Raw genomic sequence first — 17186 nt, 5'->3', positions numbered from 1 at the left:
GGAAGAGGTTTCATTCTGGTTAGCTGTCACTGCATAACAAACCATTCTGAAGCTCGGTGGCTTAAAAGAGCAACCATCATTTATTTTTTTCTCATCAATCTGCAGTTTGGGCAGGACTCAGTGGGGATTGCTCATCTTTGCTCTTGGCAACTCTGTCCGAGGGGGTGGGGCAGCTGGAGAACCTGCTTCCAAGTCACCTTGCTTGTAGGGCTAGCAAGTTGGTCCAGCTGGAAGATAAAAGATAAAAGAAGATAAAAGGGGAGCTGGCCAGCGACGTCAAGCTGGGGGCCTCTCAATGGGCAACATGGCCTTTCTCACACCATGATGGCCCATTTCCAAGGGCAAGCACCCCAGCAGGGCAGGGGGGCATTTTCCGTGTCTAGCCTTAGAGTCCCAAGGGGTTGCTTCAGCCATCTGCTATTTACCAAAACAGTCACAGAGTCCATCCAATTTCAATTCCAAGGTAGGGGACATAGACCCCGCAACTTAGTGGGAGAAGTAACGAAGTCAGATTGTAAGAAGAATGAGGAGGATAGAATCTATTGTCAAAGCCATCTTTGGAAAATACAGTCTAGCACTATTACAAATCATAGTAAATTCAGGAGCAAAAGTGAAATTGACATGACTACCAAAACATATGCCATATTTTTGAAAGCACCTTCATAATCCTATCTAAAACCTCTGCAAGTATACCCTTCTCAGCTTCTTCCCTTAGATTTTTTAGTTTTTCATCATACTTCATCTTCAGCGCTTTTATTTTTCCCTCCCGTTCTTGCTGTGATTGATGAGCATATTCCATTTCTACCAGTTTAATTTCATTACTTAATTGATCAGTGTAGATTTTCTTCAGGACTTCTGCCTTTTGTTTCAGCTTTTCGTCTGTATCCCTGTAAATGGCATCAGAAAAGTAAGCCCCGACCTTGCTCCACACCATGTCCTCTATCAGCGCTATCAGCTCCAGCACTTGAGCTTCCTTCTCGGCTTCCGTGGCTTTATTGTTGAAGGCACAGTAGCGGTTCCCACATTCCTGGATGATGTTCCTGAGGGCTACATCTGCACCTGCTATATAGTCACTTAGGCTCTGACCCTCCAAGTTATCTTTGCGAGTGAACAAAATGATCATGTGCTTCAAGGCTGCCTTCCCAAAGACAGCCTTGATCAATGCCACGGTCTTCTGCTCTTCTTCTGTATAGCGGCCCAGCTGCAGAACCAGGAGGATGGCGTGCGGCCCGGGGCAGGAGTAGAGGACACAAAGGCTGATTTCCTTGCAGGTGGTTTCCAGGGTCTCCCTGGTGTCAAAGAGCCCCGGGGTGTCAACAACAAGAAGATTCCTCCCGTTCCATTCCTGGGATCCTTTTTGACACTCTTTGGTAACAGCGTGAGCAGCAATTCTGGATTCAAATTCTTTTCTCCCAAGGATGGTGTTTGCTGTTGCGCTCTTCCCATTTCCTGTTTTCCCTACCAGAACAATCCTCAGAGTCCTGTCGGGCAAGTGAGCCATGTCAGTATCACGAGGCTCCGGGGCTTAGGTATCCGCAGACCTTAAGGAAGGCAAGGAGAAGAAAAAGGGTCAATGGAAGTAAGTGGAAAACATTACCTCCTCTTTTCTCTTTTCTGTTCCTCGTTGAAAATGTGTAGTAGTCTACTATCCAAGTTGATCCCATAAAGACAGAAAGATGAAACAGTTCAATCACCATGGAAGCAATAATAAAATAGATAAAGAGTTTCCACACCAAAGAGTACCAGGTCCAGATGGTTTCATGGGGAACTCACTTCTACCCTTAAAGATCTAAGAATCTCCGTGCATCTTAAGCTATTCCTGATGATTTAAAAAGAAGGAAAACTTTTGATTCTTTCTATGACATAGGTATGATACTGATCCCGAAGACTAACACAGATTTCACCAATAAATAAAGCTACAGGCCTGTCTGATTTGTGAATACTAATACAAAATCCTAAATAAATTATTAGACAGTAAAAAGTAACACACCATGATTAAATGTGATTTATTTCAGAAATCCTAGGGTGCTTCAGTAGGAGAAAATGGGTTGTTACGACACATTCTCATGAATAGATTAAGAAGAAAAATACCTAGATGCAGAAAAAACATTTCGCCAAATGCAATACTAATTCGTGTTTAAAGCATTTCATAATTTGAGGTATTAGATACTTCTTTAATGTGATTTTATATACATATAAATTTAAAGTTTTTTGTCACCACTTATTTTCCACTGCAGCTAGAAGAGTTGATTATAAAATTCGTTTGGGGGGGCGCCTGGGTGGCTCAGTCGTTAAGCATCTGCTTTCGGCTCAGGTCATGATCCCAGGGTCCTGGGATCGAGCCCCGCATCGGGCTCCCTGCTCTGTGGGAAGCCCGCTTCTCCCTCTCCCACTCCCCCTGCTTGTGTTCCCTCTCTAGCTGTCTCTCTCTCTGTCAAATAAATAAAATCTTTAAGAAAAAAAACAAAATTCATTTGGATGAATGAAAAAGAAAATTATCCTGGACAATCAAGAAAGATAAGAACCATGAGGGAGGACAGGCTCTACCAGGTGACAAAGCATTGTAGCCTCTATAATTAAGGCGCTATGATGTCAGTGCATGAACAGAGAGTCAGAACAGTGAAACCAAACCAGAAAATTCAGAAACAGACCAAATTGATCATACTAGATTCACGAATATTCAATTCAATTATATTACGTTACATTTATATTCAATAAGGCAGCATCTCACATCAATGGCGGGAGGATGGGGGAAGACAGACTAATAACCAGCACTGAGATAACTATAAAACCATACAGAAAAACACAAAACTGCATCCACTTTCTTATGCCATTCAAATTCTAAATAGATTAGAAATCTAAATATAAAAAACAATCCATATAAATACTAGAAGAAATGTGGGTAAATTCTTTGTAACCTGGACTGGATAAAATATTTCTAAGATTTTAAAGAGAGTAAGGAAAAAGACTCATAAACTTGATTACATAAAAATCTAAAAGATAATGTGAGGCAAAGAACACTACAGACGTTAAAACACAAACGTCAAACTGAGGGAAAATTTTTTCAGCCAATATCAAAGAGGGTTAATTTTCCTACTATACAAAGAATAATGATGAATAAAAGAGAAAATTAGCCTATTATACAGAGAATTCCTAAAAGTAGAGAAACAAAAGACCAACAGCTTGATAGAAAATGGAGTAAGACATATGAATAAAGAGTTCAAAGGACAAAGTGTAAATGTCCCTTGAATATATTAAAAGATTATTAACACTCCCTCAAACTAGAGAAAAAGAAATCAAACATAGAAAAAACAAAATAACTAAATTAAGACAATTCAAATTACACCGAGATACTATTTCTCACCTACAGGTTTGGCAAAAATCGAAAAATTTGCTGGTATACTCTGTTGGGAAAGGTTTAGAGGAAATGAGTCCTCTTTGTTTTTTTAATATATTTTTATTAATTCGTTTGACGGAGAGAGACACAGCGAGAGAGGGAACACAAGCAGGGGGAGTGGGAGAGGGAGAAGCGGGCTTCCCGCGGAGCAGGGAGCCCGATGTGGGGCTCGATCCCAGGACCCTGGCATCGTGACCTGAGCCAAAGGCAGACGACTGAGCCACCCAGGTGCCCCAGTAGGTCCTCTTCTCCATGGATAATAGGAATGGAAAAACAGTCCAAAACCTACAGAGAAGAAGTTAGCATTATCTTGCAAAAGTACATGTGCATGTATCCTTGGAGTATTAGTCCCAATTTTAGGATATATGCCTGTATATGAGGACAGGCCTCCCCAAAATGTGCCACTTTGGCATGCTGATTATTTTAAATAGAAGTTACTAAAGAAACAGCCTGTGCAAGAAGGACACTCAGACCCTCCTCTGTCCCCCTGCAAGTTGGAAACTAACCTCCCATGTGAAGGATGCCCTCCCTGTCCCAGGAGCTAAAGAGACATCCTTACGACCAGAGATGGGAGATTTAGAGCCAAGAAGGTTGCACAGACAACTCTTGTTACTTTTTACTCATTTACTACCACAGCCCAAAGTTTATTTAGAATTCCTTACTAATTGAAGCTCCCAAAGTTAAGTTTTCTTTGTTTTGTCAATTCCTCCCAGATTCATTGTCTCTTGGTCTAAAAAGCATAAAAACTGCCTGGCTTGGTCATTTCTTTTGGTCTCAATTTCCTTACTGGCCTTCTTGCACACTCTGTTTTTTTTCTCCTCTTAATCTGCCTCAAGTAAATGTCATTCTTAGTCCAGCTGGAGGACCTTGAAGGGTAGAGGACCAATTTTTCCTTCCCTACATCCCAAAGCTACGCTGACAAAAATACAGGGAAAAGAACATGCATAAGTCTATTCACTGCATCACTATTTATAATAGCAAAAGAAAAGACCAAAAATCTATCAAATGCCCATAAATAGGGGACTGGTTGAATAAACTAAGGTATAGTCACACCGTGAAGTGTAGAGGGCAGTGACAACTACCTCTATATGTCCGTATGGAGAGATCTCCAGGATATTTCATTAGGGAAAACAGGCAAAGCGAAGAAAAAAAAAAAATGCACGGTTTACTACCATTTCTCTAATAAGGAGGAACATGAAGTATATGTATAAACTATAATATACATATTTCATGTACATGAAAAAGCAATGGCAGGAAAATCTGAAAAGTAAACAAAGAAGCTTCTTTGATGGGGATGGGAAGAGCAGGGTGGAGGGGACATGGGTAGAAGCTGGAAACTACACTTCTTTAAATATACTTAGATTTCACAGATTTGATTGTTTTATGTTACGTTAATCACCATACATTACATCATTAGTTTTTGATGTAGTGTTCCATGATTCGTTGTTTGTGTATAACACCCAGTGCTCCATGCAGCATGTACAGGTATTCCCTGCTTCTTTAAAGTTTGAATTACTTGGATACCTGGGGGGCTCAGTCGGTTAAGCATCTGCCTTCAGCTCAGGTCATGATCCCAGGGTCCTGAAATCAGGCCCCACATCGGGCTCTGGCCCTACACTGGGCTCCGGCCCCATACTGGGCTCCCTGCTCTGGGGGAGCCTGCTTCTCCCTCTCTCTCTGCTGCTTCCCCTGCTTGTGCTCTCTGTCTCTCTGTCAAATAAATAAATAAATAAATCTTTTTAAAAATTTAAAAAACAAAGTTCGAATTACATCACTTTGCTTTTATGAAACACCTACACGTGGACCTGTTTTTGCTAGCCAAAGTAAATTCGAAGAGGATTTTCATTTTTACAAAAAATGCTGAAAGCAAAAACGGTGTTCAGCGTCTGTTTTCCATTTAGATGAACCACTTGAGAGGCAGCACACATCTTGGGCCGTGAGAATGATGCTGCCAAGCCCCTTCCCTAGGAAGCCCACACAGCATCTCAGCATCCAGCTGCCAGAGCTTTGAACCATGTGAGCACGTGGGCTTTACCTCAATTGATTCTGTGCATTTGTTAGCAAGTTGTGTCTAAAGCCATCAGAAATGCATAAGGGAGGTGGTCTTGGGGGGATCTGGGAATACCCCAAATTTTTTTCCATATAAATTAATGGAAATTGTTTCTCTGCATTTTGGTTTATGAAAGATTTTATAGGAGCATTCTGCTTTCAGACAGTAGGGGAAACCTGTAAATAGTTTATATAATTATACAACAAAACCTTTATCTTAAAATACTAGTAAGGGGCACCTGGGTGGCTCAGTTGGTTAGGCATCCAACTCTTGATCTCAGCTCAGGTCTTAATCTCAGGGTCATGAGTTCAGGCCCCACAATAGGCTCCAGCGTGGAGCCTACTTTAAATAAATAAATAAATATATATATATTTTTAAATACTCGTAAAAATAAAAAGCAAATGACACATATAGTATTTGGTGTGATGGATAAACCACATAAAAATTGGCCAAAGAAACTTGAGAATGCAGTAATTTCATTGTCCATCCATAGTGGAATATACCATGAGGCCAAAAAGGGAAAGAAACCTGCCAAAAATAATCTGAAATTGTTTTCAGGAATCCTATCTTGTTCTTAGCTTTGTGTGTGTGTGTGTGTGTGTGTGTGTGTGTGTGTGTGTGTGTGTTTTGAAGGCCAGTGACAAGCCCAGTGGCAAAGAGCATCCTGAGTGCCCACACTGTGCTCTTCAAATGCCATTTCCCACTAAAAACATTAGGACTCTTAGGAAAAAAGTACTGATCGCAGGTCTGGGCTAGGAAATGTGCAAGTGGATCCTAGGCTGTCTCGTCATACTATTAAGCAAGGATGCTATCAAAAATTACTCAGACCATGGGGCGCCTGGTTGGCTCAGTTGGCAGAGCACGCAATTTTGATCTCAGGGTCATACTGGGTGTAGAGATTACTTTAAAAAATTACTCGAGGGGCGCCTGTGTAGCTCAGTCTTTAGGCGTCTGCCTTCGGCTCAGGACATGGTCCCAGGGTCCTGGGATCGAGCCCCGCATCGGGCTCCCTGCTCGGCGGGAAGCCTGCCTCTCTCTCTCCCACTCCCCCTGCTTGTGTTCCCGCTCTCGATGTGTCTCTCTCTGTCAAATAAATAAATAAATAAATAATCAATCTTTAAGAAAATATTAAAATTAAGAATTACTCAAATCTTATCAAAAGGACTAAAGAGTCAACTTGAAGAGGCTCTGACAGAGATGGGGCAATTTGATGATCCATAGAATAATATTTCCAATGGATTGAAATAGATCAAATATGTTGAAATCCACGAATTCATAACAATATCATCATGTTTAAAGAAGTCAGTTTTGCCTTTTGGGGAATGCTAGGAAATAAGTCCATCATTCTGAACATGGACAAATAAAGGGAAAGAATCAAGCATGCCTTTTGTGTTACATAACTGGACCTCATGGAAATGAAAGAACTGTTGAGGGGAAGTTCTTTTTATAGGGTTATTCCATCTAATAAATGAAGAAAGAATGATAGAATTAGAATATCATAATTTGTGACCCTTAATGAAACCATTTTACTCTAGGCTGTCATTAGTGTCTGCTAAATCACAGGGAGAGAGAGAAGCGAACATAATGTGCCTTCCGATGTATGTTTACAACGGCTACTATGAAATAGTCCCATCCAAAAAACGAGGAAAACCTTAATCTGATCAAGCCTCTCCTTAAATATAAATTCATACAAAACATTGAAAGTAGAAGAGCATGCTAAAGGACATCTTGAGGATTTAATCAAAAAAATGTATACTGTCCAACTCTGTTGGACAAAAGACTGCCCCTTTCTTAAACAACAACAACAAAAATTTCCCAGACAGAAACAGGAAGGTGGAAACTTTCACATTAAGCGAAACTCAAGAGATATCAAATAATTGCAATTTCTGAACCTTATTAGGATCTGATTTCCAAACAATTTTTAAAATTATGAGACCATTGGGGAATCTGAATACATCTGGTAATTTTTTTTAAGTTTCTAATTCCTTTTCAAAGTCTGAAAAAGTCACATTTTTAATGGACTTTATCTTTCAGACATACATACTCAAATTTTTACTGATAAAGTGATAGAGCGTCTGACATTTGCTTCAAAATAATCTGGGATGGGTGGGAGGGGCTTATAGATGAAACAAGATTTACACAAATTGGTAATTGTTGAAGGCACATGGAAGTTCTCTTTATCTTTGAATGAGTTAAAAATCTCCCACAACTGGGGATGCCTGGGTGGCTCAGTCCGTTTAAGCGTCTGCCTTCGGCTCAGGTCAGGACCCCAGGGCCTGGGTTTGAGCCCCACCTTCGGCTCCTTGCTCAGCGGGGAACCTGCTTCTCCCTCTCCCTCCCCTCTCCCTCTCCTTCTGCTTGCCCCTCCACCTGCTTGTGCTCTATCAAATACATAAATAAAATCTTAAAAAAAAAAGAAGTAAAAAAAATTTTCCCACAATAAAAAATTTAACTTCTTCGTAGTTTAGCAACTACCGAATGTATACTCTATACCAAGCACCCCGGTAAATAGGTTTTGTACATTCTCTTCTTTACTCCCCAAAATTACCTGCAAGGAAGCCAGTTTTCTTATTCTAATTTTTAAAAGTTTATTTATTTTTTATTTAAGTAATCTCTACACCCAACGTGGGGCACGAACTCATGATCCCCGAGATCAAAAGTCACACACAGGCTCTTCTGACTGAGCCAGACAGGCACCCCTATTCTAATTGTTTAAATGAGGAAATTGATGTGGCTCAGAAATGCTCAGAGACTTGCCAAGGTCACAGTGCTAATAGGCATTGGGCAGAGGAGGGATCCAATTCAAAGTCTGTCTGACCACCATGTTCATGCGTAATAACCACTGCACACTATGGCCTCCTCCTGGTTCGCTCCTGGTCCTTGATTCTACATTTCCACTTACATTGAATCAGAAATAGATCGGGGGAGACCAAGGGAGATAGCACACACTCTTTTCAGAAACACTGAAGTGGTAGCAAGCCTGGAATTAGGGAAGGTAACAAAAGGGTTTCAGGCACACTGTGTCTGTAGAATAGCTACCTCTCCACCCCCATGGCACTCCCTCCTCACCTCATCTGCTACACTGCCAGTCACACAGCTGCGCCCCTTAAATGTTGCTGAGTCCTTCCTCAGTAAACTGATTTTGGCTTCCTGTGCCATTAGTGACTAAGGTACCCCTGGGAGATTAATGAAACCACATTCACACAAGGCTGGGATTCAGACCCTTTTTCAGGAAAAAGAGGGATTCGGACCCAGTGGTCTTTACATTGCCTTCCGGCTCTAAAGACCTACTTTGAGGACACTAATTTCCCACTAAGGGAAATGGATGGCTCGTCAGGCAGCACTCAATGTCTGTCACAACAGCAACTGCTGGAACGTGTGTTATTCAGCAAGTTTGTCCCGTAAATACGAGACAGGGCGACATTGGGCAAATCAGTCTCTTTATTCCCACCCTACCCTCCACCACTACCCCTCTGGCAGCATCCTCCTTGCTGGGCTGCTTGGCACAGTACCTGGTCCCCTCTCAGACCAGAGTCCACCCCCATGCATAGCCCTGTGTCCCGCTGCATCTCACAGCTCCATCGCTCTGAGGCCAGGCTCACCTTTGGAAGAGCTGATGAGTTCTCAGGTTTTTTCCAAAGAAGCTGTTTGAGCTGGTGCTTTTGCTGTAACTGTAAGGAAAAAGTGTTTGTACCCTTTGAAACCTCTGAGCCAGGAAGTTCTGATTGGGTGGAGCTAGTGAAGGAAGAGTTTGCCTTTAAAGAGACAGAAATATTGCCCCATAACTTGGGGGCTGCTTTAGTTTTGCCAAGTTGAAACCTTTTTCTCCGTGTGCCTGTTTTCACACCAAAATTTCCAAAGCTATATTTGTTGTGTGGGGTTATAGTGGTGGATCAAAAGGCCCTTATTAAATGACCCAAATCATGCACACACAGCCAGCCACAGTGTCTGATCATCTTCCCCAGATAGAGTGGGAGACTTTCGGGTGATTCTGGGAAGAAGGAACTCATATATGCGGCTTTGTGTTTCCAAATTTAGAGCCTGGGGATACTACCCAGGGATTGTCTGATATGGGTTTTTATTATAGTCTTTCATGAAGGTCTCAAGTTACTCATTCAATGGGATACCACCTCACACCCGTCAGAATGGCTAAAATTTAACAAGTCAGGAAACGACAGATGTTGGCGGGGATGCGGAGAAAGGGGACCCCTCCTACACTGTTGGTGGGAATGCAAGCTGGAGCAACCCCTCTGGAAAACAGTATGGAGGTTCCTCAAACAGTTGAAAACAGAGCTACCCTACGACCCAGCAATTGCACTGCTCGGTATTTACCCCAAAGATACAAATGTAGTGATCTGAAGGGGTACACGCACCCCAATGTTTATAACAGCAATGTCCACAATAGCCAAACTATGGAAAGAGCCAAGATGTCCATCGACAGATGAGTGGATAAAGATGTGGTGTATATATACAATGGAATATTATGCAACCATCAAAAAAGCACCGAAATCTTGCCATTTGCAATGACGTGGATGGAACTAGAGGGTATTATGCTAAGCGAAATAAGTCAATCAGAGAAAGACAATTATCATATGATCTCACGGGTATGAGGAAATCCTAATCTCAGGAAACAAACTGAGGGGTGGGGGGTGGGAGGGTTGGGGTGGCTGGGTGATGGACATTGGGGAGGGTATGTGCTATGGTGAGTGCTGTGAAGCATATAACACTGATGAATCACAGACCTGTACCTCTGAAACAAATAATACGTTATATATTTAAAAAAAAAAAAAGAAGAAGATAGTAGGAAGGGAAACATGAAGGGGGGTGAAATCGGAGGGGGAGACAAGCCATGAGAGACTATGGGCTCTGAGACACAAACTTAGGGTTCTAGAGGGGAGGGAGTGGGGAGATGGGTTAGCCCGGTGATGGGTATGAAGGAGAGCATGTCGTGAATGGAGCACTGGGTGTTATAGCAGACAATGAATCATGGAACACGACATCAAAAACTAATGATGTTATGTACGGTGACTAACATAACATAATAAAATAAAATTTAAAAAATAAATAAATAAAATGGAGCACCTACTTCAGGGCGTTGTTTGAAACTAAATAAACTAGTACATGTGGTACTGTTAGATCGGCACTTGGATCACAGTGATCACTAAGTGTTAAGTAAAAGTAGGGACAAAAGCCCTGATGCTAGTCCCGGGTCCGCGATTATCCTCCAACAGCTGGCTTACGGTAGGATTTCACATCGTAGGGGTCTGCATCCGTCAGCTTGGGCTGCCGTAACACCACAGCCTGGGGCCTTAAGCAACAGGCATTTATCTCCCACAGTTCTGGAGGCTGGGAAGCCCAAGGTCAATGCGCCAGCCAAGCCGTTTCCCTGGGGAGGATCCACTTCCTGGCTTGCAGACGGCCCCTTCTCACTGTGTGCACACCGGGTGGCATGAGGAGTCGGCTCTCTGCTATCCCTTCCTACAAGGATCCCATCATGAGGACCCCACAATCATGACCTCATGGACACCTAATTACCTCCAAAACTCCTTATCCCAAATACCGTCACCTTGAGGGTTAGGGATTCAACATATGAATTTGGGGGACAGGGACACAATTTAGTCCACAACAGTACCCGAATACATGAACAGAACTGAAGACCCTTCAGGGAGAGGAGAGCTTGGCAGATCCTTACTTCATGTTTTCTGTCCCTGCAGAGGGCCTGTCCTCACACCCGGAGAATGGCAGATATGAAAGTTCTAGGATTCTACTGACTTCTGGCCCAGCTTCTCATCCTCTGTCTATACATCTGAAAGTACTTCCTTCCTACATCTTCAAGAAATAAAAATCACAAACTTCTGCCAGGAACACCACTTCCTTTGGCCAGAGATCAATCTGGGGACAGACACAGGGCTTGATCCAGTTTGTCATTTAGCAAGAAGGTCAAACAGATCATGGGTGAGGAAAGCGGCCGGGGATATTGGAGCCAGCTATCTTGTCACCAAATAAAATTAGTTAACTCCCCTTTCTAAGAATCCCCTTTAAGTGAATTGTTAGCTATCTCTCAAGCTTTCTGGGTTCTCCCCACTCACTCCTCCCCCAAAGGGCACTGCCTGAGAAAGAAGACTCAGCACCTCCACAGCCTGTCTACCGGGGCGAGGGACCTGGACTATCTCTATCCCTGCACTTATACGTCTTTAAGGAAATGGTCTTCCGGCTCCAAGGACTGGCAAGAAGAGCTGCCTCCGGCAGTCTGAGGTCAGCCTTGTCACAAAAGACATACAGGTGTTAGGTGTGCCAGTGTGCTTGGGGCTGGATCCCTCAAAGGAAACACTGATCAAAGCCTGGTGAAATACAGACCAGCCCCCTAGAAACTTTTGCTCTCTTCCACTCTGATATATTCGGTTATTCTAATAAACTAACCATGACCACTCAGTCCTGCTATCAAACAGGTCTCCATTTCCTTCTAAGCCTTGCCTGAAGGCTCTGCCAAAAGCTACTGTTCAGAATTTGTATCTTCAAAAGAGAAACACAGCCTCAGAGCTTCTGGGGAGGGGAGGACTGTAGGAGGTACTCCCAACTATTGTTACTCCAAGTAGACTCTTCAGAGCAGGTTTCCAAGATGGCAGCACTTAGTCAACGCTCAGACTGGGCCAGTGAGCAGAACCAGGACTGCTGAGACTCTCACTCTGGAAGCATATGTCCCTCATGAAATCAGACGACTGACTCAAGATCCAGCAGAGTGAGAATTAATTACGTAGGACTGAACGAATGGATTAAGGAAATTCATTGTGGTTATTTGTTTTGAATATTGATGGCATTATTTTCAATGTTCTACTTGTATGGATATACGAGGAAACCTGATTTCTTTCTCCTTAAACTACATCTAATCCACAATTTAGTAGACTATGAATTTGTCAACTGATATCAACCATTTTTTTTCAAACTTTTTTATACCAAACCAAATGAGTGAAAAATCGTTTTAATTGTAAAAAGTGAATTTAGAAAACATAAAGTTATTTTTTTTAAAGATTGTATTTATTTATTCATGAGAGACAGAGAGGCAGAGGGAGAAGCAGGCTCCCAAGGAGCAGGGAGCCCGATGTGGGACTCGATCCCAGGACTCTGGGATCGTGACCTGAGCCGAAGGCAGACGCTTAACCATCTGAGCCACCCAGGCGCCCGAAAACATAAAGTTATTAAAATAATAAAATCAAGGCAAAATCCACCTAGTCACAAGACTAACATTAAGGGACTATTTTGTTTTTATTTTTGGTTTTTTTGCCTATTAAATTAGTGATTTATTTTTATTTTTACTATTTTATTATTATTAACATATAATGTATTATTTGTTTCAGGGATATAGGTATGTGATTCCTTAGTCTTACACAATACACAGCGCTCACCAAACTACATACCCTCCCCAATGTCCATCACCCAGCCACCCAATCGCCTCACCCCCCCCAACCGTTTTAAAATGTTATCTGATCTTCACTTACCCTCAGCATTTCCCAAACAAATGCTTCTGCTGAGACTCGTTCACTTTGATGATGATAGAATCATTTGTATAGAGTCAGTAAAAATCTCTCATTTTACAAAGATACAATTGGAAAAACCAATTCTGCATGAAGATCATATGTACAGTGTGGTTTTTTTTTTAAGTGGAGGAGGGGCAGAGGGAGGGGGAGAGAGAGAATCCTAAGCAGACTCCACATCCAGGGTGGAGCCCGTTGTGGGGCTCAATCTCAAGACCCCAGAGATCATGACCTGAGCCGAAATCAAGAGTCAGATGCTTAACTGACTGAGCCACCCAGGGACCCCTACAAGTGTGATATCTGAGAGTGATTTTTATTTAACCAAGGACAACCAGACCACTACTAAGGAGCAATGGTTGGTGTTGTATACGGAGCAAATGCCTACAAAACCTTCCCAAGAAAACATGACATCTGACTTCCAGGATCCCTGTCTCTCAGGAAATAAAGTCCACTCCCTGGCAGTTCAGAAAACTTGGCAAATTTTGGAGATCTCAAAAAAAAAAAAAAGAAAATTCACGGAGATGGATAGGCACAGCATGCCAATTTTATTGGAGAAAGTGTCTGGGTCTCGGTTTCCTACCCTTGGACAGAAGAATGAGAGAGGCTTTGAAAAGTCTGACTCAAGATGCATTTTGAAAATTTCCAAAAGAAGTCTGTTCTTTGGAATTAATAGCTGCTTAATACTGTTAGGCTGAGCAAATTCAAGGAGGTTTTTCCAGTTAAGGTTCTTGCTGCATCCATGGAAGTCATCAGGCCATGCGTAATACAGCCAATCTTCTGGGACCAACAATAATTGTTGGAGACTGTTTATGATCACAAAGTAGACAACACCATTAAAATGGTCCACAATTTAGAAATAGGTAAGAGAGATTACTGAGTGTTCTTTCATTCTGTGTGATGCTGTGCTTCCTTCACTATGCTCTGAGATACTTTACAACTCTATAAGGAAAGAGAGGTATTTTGCGTATTTCTGCCTTATAGATATGCAAATAATTTTCTGTCTAGTAGAAAGTGTAACTCAGAAGTTACATTTTACAATTCTCTTGGAGAGTCAACCCTAGATTCTCAAATGAACTTTGAACCAATTATAATATCCTACCGGTTCCCTCATTAACCAAGGAGGCGAGCAAAATCTTTGTTTATACTTGCACAAGAGTCCGTGATTTTGCCTTTTTTGTTTTTTTAAAGTAGGCTCCACACCCAACGTAGAGACCTACGTCATGACCCTAAGATCAAGACCCAAGCTGAGATCAAGAGTCAGCCTCTCAGTTGACTTAGCCGGCCAGGAGCCCCATGATTTTGTTTTTGTTTTATTTTAACAGCACTGTAACAAGAAAGACAGGGAGAAATAGCAGGAGCAAAGCCTTGGAGGTGGAGCTTTACTGGGCACAGGCAGAGAACAGCAAACAATTTGGAGAAGAGGAATCGTGACCAGCCAGCCCCCTTAAGGGCCTCCTGTGTTCCAGGCACCAGCCATTACATCATTACCACCTTGACTCCTTACAACCGTGTAAAACAGATATGAACAGGAACAATGACTGATAATTTGGGTACAGAGAGCTCCGCTGAAACTACTGTATTACATTGCTTCTCAAGGAGAGAAGTAGAAGATTGGCTTTGGAAGAAAAGCTGAGACAGACTGTAATGATTGTTGAGTACCAGGCCAAGGAATGTGGACTCTCAGCCCTAGGCAGTAGAAGTCTCCCCAGAACCAGTGACATAAGAAAACTATCCCAATGGGTTTACAGAGAACTGCAACTAGGACTGGAAAGGAAGAGATTGGGGGGTATTTTACCCTCAAACAGCATGCACTGTCCCTTGCCTACCACCCACTAGGTTGAATTGTGCCCTCCTCAAAGATACGTTCACATCTGAACTCCTGGTACCTGAGATGTGACCTTTTGTGGAATAGGCTCTTTGCCACGTCATTAAGTTCAGTTAAGGTTGCTAAGGTGAGCCCTAATCCAATGACTGGAATTGTTTCAAAATGAAGGAAATGTAAGCACAGATACACAGGGGCGCCTGGGTGGCTCTGTGGGTTAAGCATCCAACTCTTAATCTGAGCTCAGGTCATGACCTTAGGGGCTGTGAGATGGAGCCCCTCGTTGGGCTCTGTGCTAGGTGGGGAGTCTGCTTCAAGATTTTATATATATATCTGCCTCTGCCCCCTGCTCCTGCACACACTCTCTCTAAAAACCAATAAACAAGCAAACGCAGATACACAAAGAATCCCATGCGACAAAAGGAGTGATGTACCTAGGAGACAAAGAACGCCAAGGATGGCCAGGAACCACCAGAAGCTAAGAAGAAGCAAAGAAGGATCCTTCCCCAGAGACTTCAGAGAGCGTGCGGCCCTGAGAACGTCCTGATATTGGACTTCCAGCATCCATTGCCATGAGACAATGAATTTCTGCTGCTTTAAGCAACGGTTTGCGGTTGTTACAGCCGCCCTGGGAAACTACTATAGATTTGGGGGCCAAGAAATGGGTGGCTGCTCTAAAATTACCTAACATCTACAAGTGGTTTTGAAATTCCTTAACGGATAGAGGCGGGAAGAATCCTGAGGTACAGGACAGGAAAGGCCTAGATCTCCCTGAAGAGAATGCTGGTGGAAAGATGAACATAAGGGCACTTTGTGGTGAGGTCCCAGATAGAGGTGGGGACCAGGTTGCTGGACACCGGAGGAAAGACCGCACTTGGCACAAAGTGGCGAGAAGTCGGCTGCACTGAGTTCCACTGCAGGGTGGACCGTAGGCCGTGTAAGTCATGAACTGGAATGTTCAGCAGAGGAGGTTTTCGAGAAAAGTGTGGAAGGTGCACACCTTGCTGGTTTCTCCTTGCTGCTTCTCATAAAATGCAAGAGGAAAGAGACTGGCAACGCATGCGCCAGCAAGGAGCACCAAGATGGCCAGCAACCAGCGGAGCCCAGGAAGAAGCAAGCAAGGTCGTCACCTAGAGCCTGCAGAGAGAACGCGGCTCTGCGGCCATCTTGCTTTTGGACTCGGGGCGACGAGAAATCAAGTTCGGCTGTTTCAAGCTCGAGGTTGGGGCAAATCTGCAAGAACAGGGCTAGGAGGTGACTATGTCCCCTTTCTCCTCTCCTCCACCTTTCCCCCTGCCCGTGTTTTGTCCCAAAGATCTCCCCCCTGCATCACACCATGCGAGCAGGGTGAATACGCTGGACTATGTTCTTCCTCATTTCCCACCAGGTATCTGGCCCAGATAGACCACGGAAGTCTCAGCGATGAGAGAAGAAAGCCTTCTCAGGAGAATTTAGATTTAAATCCTCTGGAGAATGTAGTTGTTGTCAACAATTTATGTAACACCAAAACAAAAACCAAAAATTTGTTTCTTCTAAAGAGAGATAGAGGGGCGCCTGGGTGGCTCAGTCGGTTAAGCGTCTGCCTTTGGCTCAGGTCATGATCTCAGATCCTGGGATGGAGCCCCACGTCAGGCCCTCTGCTCAGTGGGGAGTCTGCTTCACCCTCTCCTTCTCCCGCTCCCTCCCCCTGCTTGTGCTCTCTCTCTCAAACAAGTAAAATCTTAACAAAAAGAAAAAAAGAGAGAGAGAGAGGAACTTAAGGCCTGGCAGTGCAGGTGCAGCCTCCTGAACTCTTCAGGGGAACAGGCAGACTGTCCAGGTGGGGTGAGCTGAGGAGGTGATGAGCCCCCTCGGCCTAAAAGGTAAATGCATACCCAGTCCCAGCAGCAAGAGTCAATCCCATGCTCTTTACACAGTACCAAAAACACTCAAAAGGACTATTTTATCTTAATCAGCACTGAATGTCTCCTGTTAATATATGAAATGCAGGCAGTGGAAAAGCGTGTGGGTCTGATTCTCCCCTTATCGTTGTCTATGGCTTCGAGGAGACCAAAAAAACCCCCAACAAAACCATAACCCACGTGAGGCCCAGTATCTTTACGTGAAGAAGATGAGGAAGTCCTAGATTATCTAAATTGGAGGCCAACTCCAGAGTTGTATCATAGGAGAATACTGGGGCCTCGCCCAGCGAGGACAAATCCCCGGACTCTCCCACTGGCACGAAGCATGGGCCCGCGGACCCGCAGATCTTCTCACATGTTGGTTGCTTGTAGTTATAAAACCTCCACGGCAGAACAGGGCACCGTGGTCCTCAGAGGGAGAGCACGAGGGGGACCCAGTCCCAGGCTCCTGGCTTGAGGGGTCTGGTGTGGGGGAGCAGTGCGA

General features: G+C 43.5%; 1 protein-coding gene across 1 annotated transcript; it reads right to left on the bottom strand.

The window, feature by feature from the left end:
- Positions 1 to 61: 61 nt before the first annotated feature.
- Positions 62 to 9157, bottom strand: LOC114202942 (GTPase IMAP family member 7). The gene is made up of 2 exons (XM_028096332.2): positions 9050 to 9157; positions 62 to 1541 (listed from the first exon to the last, which is right to left on the bottom strand). Exon 2 carries the CDS (start codon positions 1499 to 1501, stop codon positions 626 to 628), a length of 876 nt encoding a protein of 291 aa, XP_027952133.2. The 5' UTR covers positions 1502 to 1541; positions 9050 to 9157; the 3' UTR covers positions 62 to 625.
- Positions 9158 to 17186: the final 8029 nt, after the last annotated feature.

Source organism: Eumetopias jubatus, unplaced genomic scaffold, assembly GCF_037043125.1.
Source record: "Eumetopias jubatus isolate StellerSeaLion01/CBP00866 unplaced genomic scaffold, mEumJub1_p1.0 scaffold_14, whole genome shotgun sequence".
NCBI lineage: Eukaryota > Metazoa > Chordata > Mammalia > Carnivora > Otariidae > Eumetopias > Eumetopias jubatus.
Note: the sequence above shows the minus strand (reverse complement) of the source record. Positions and strands in the feature narration are given on the sequence as shown.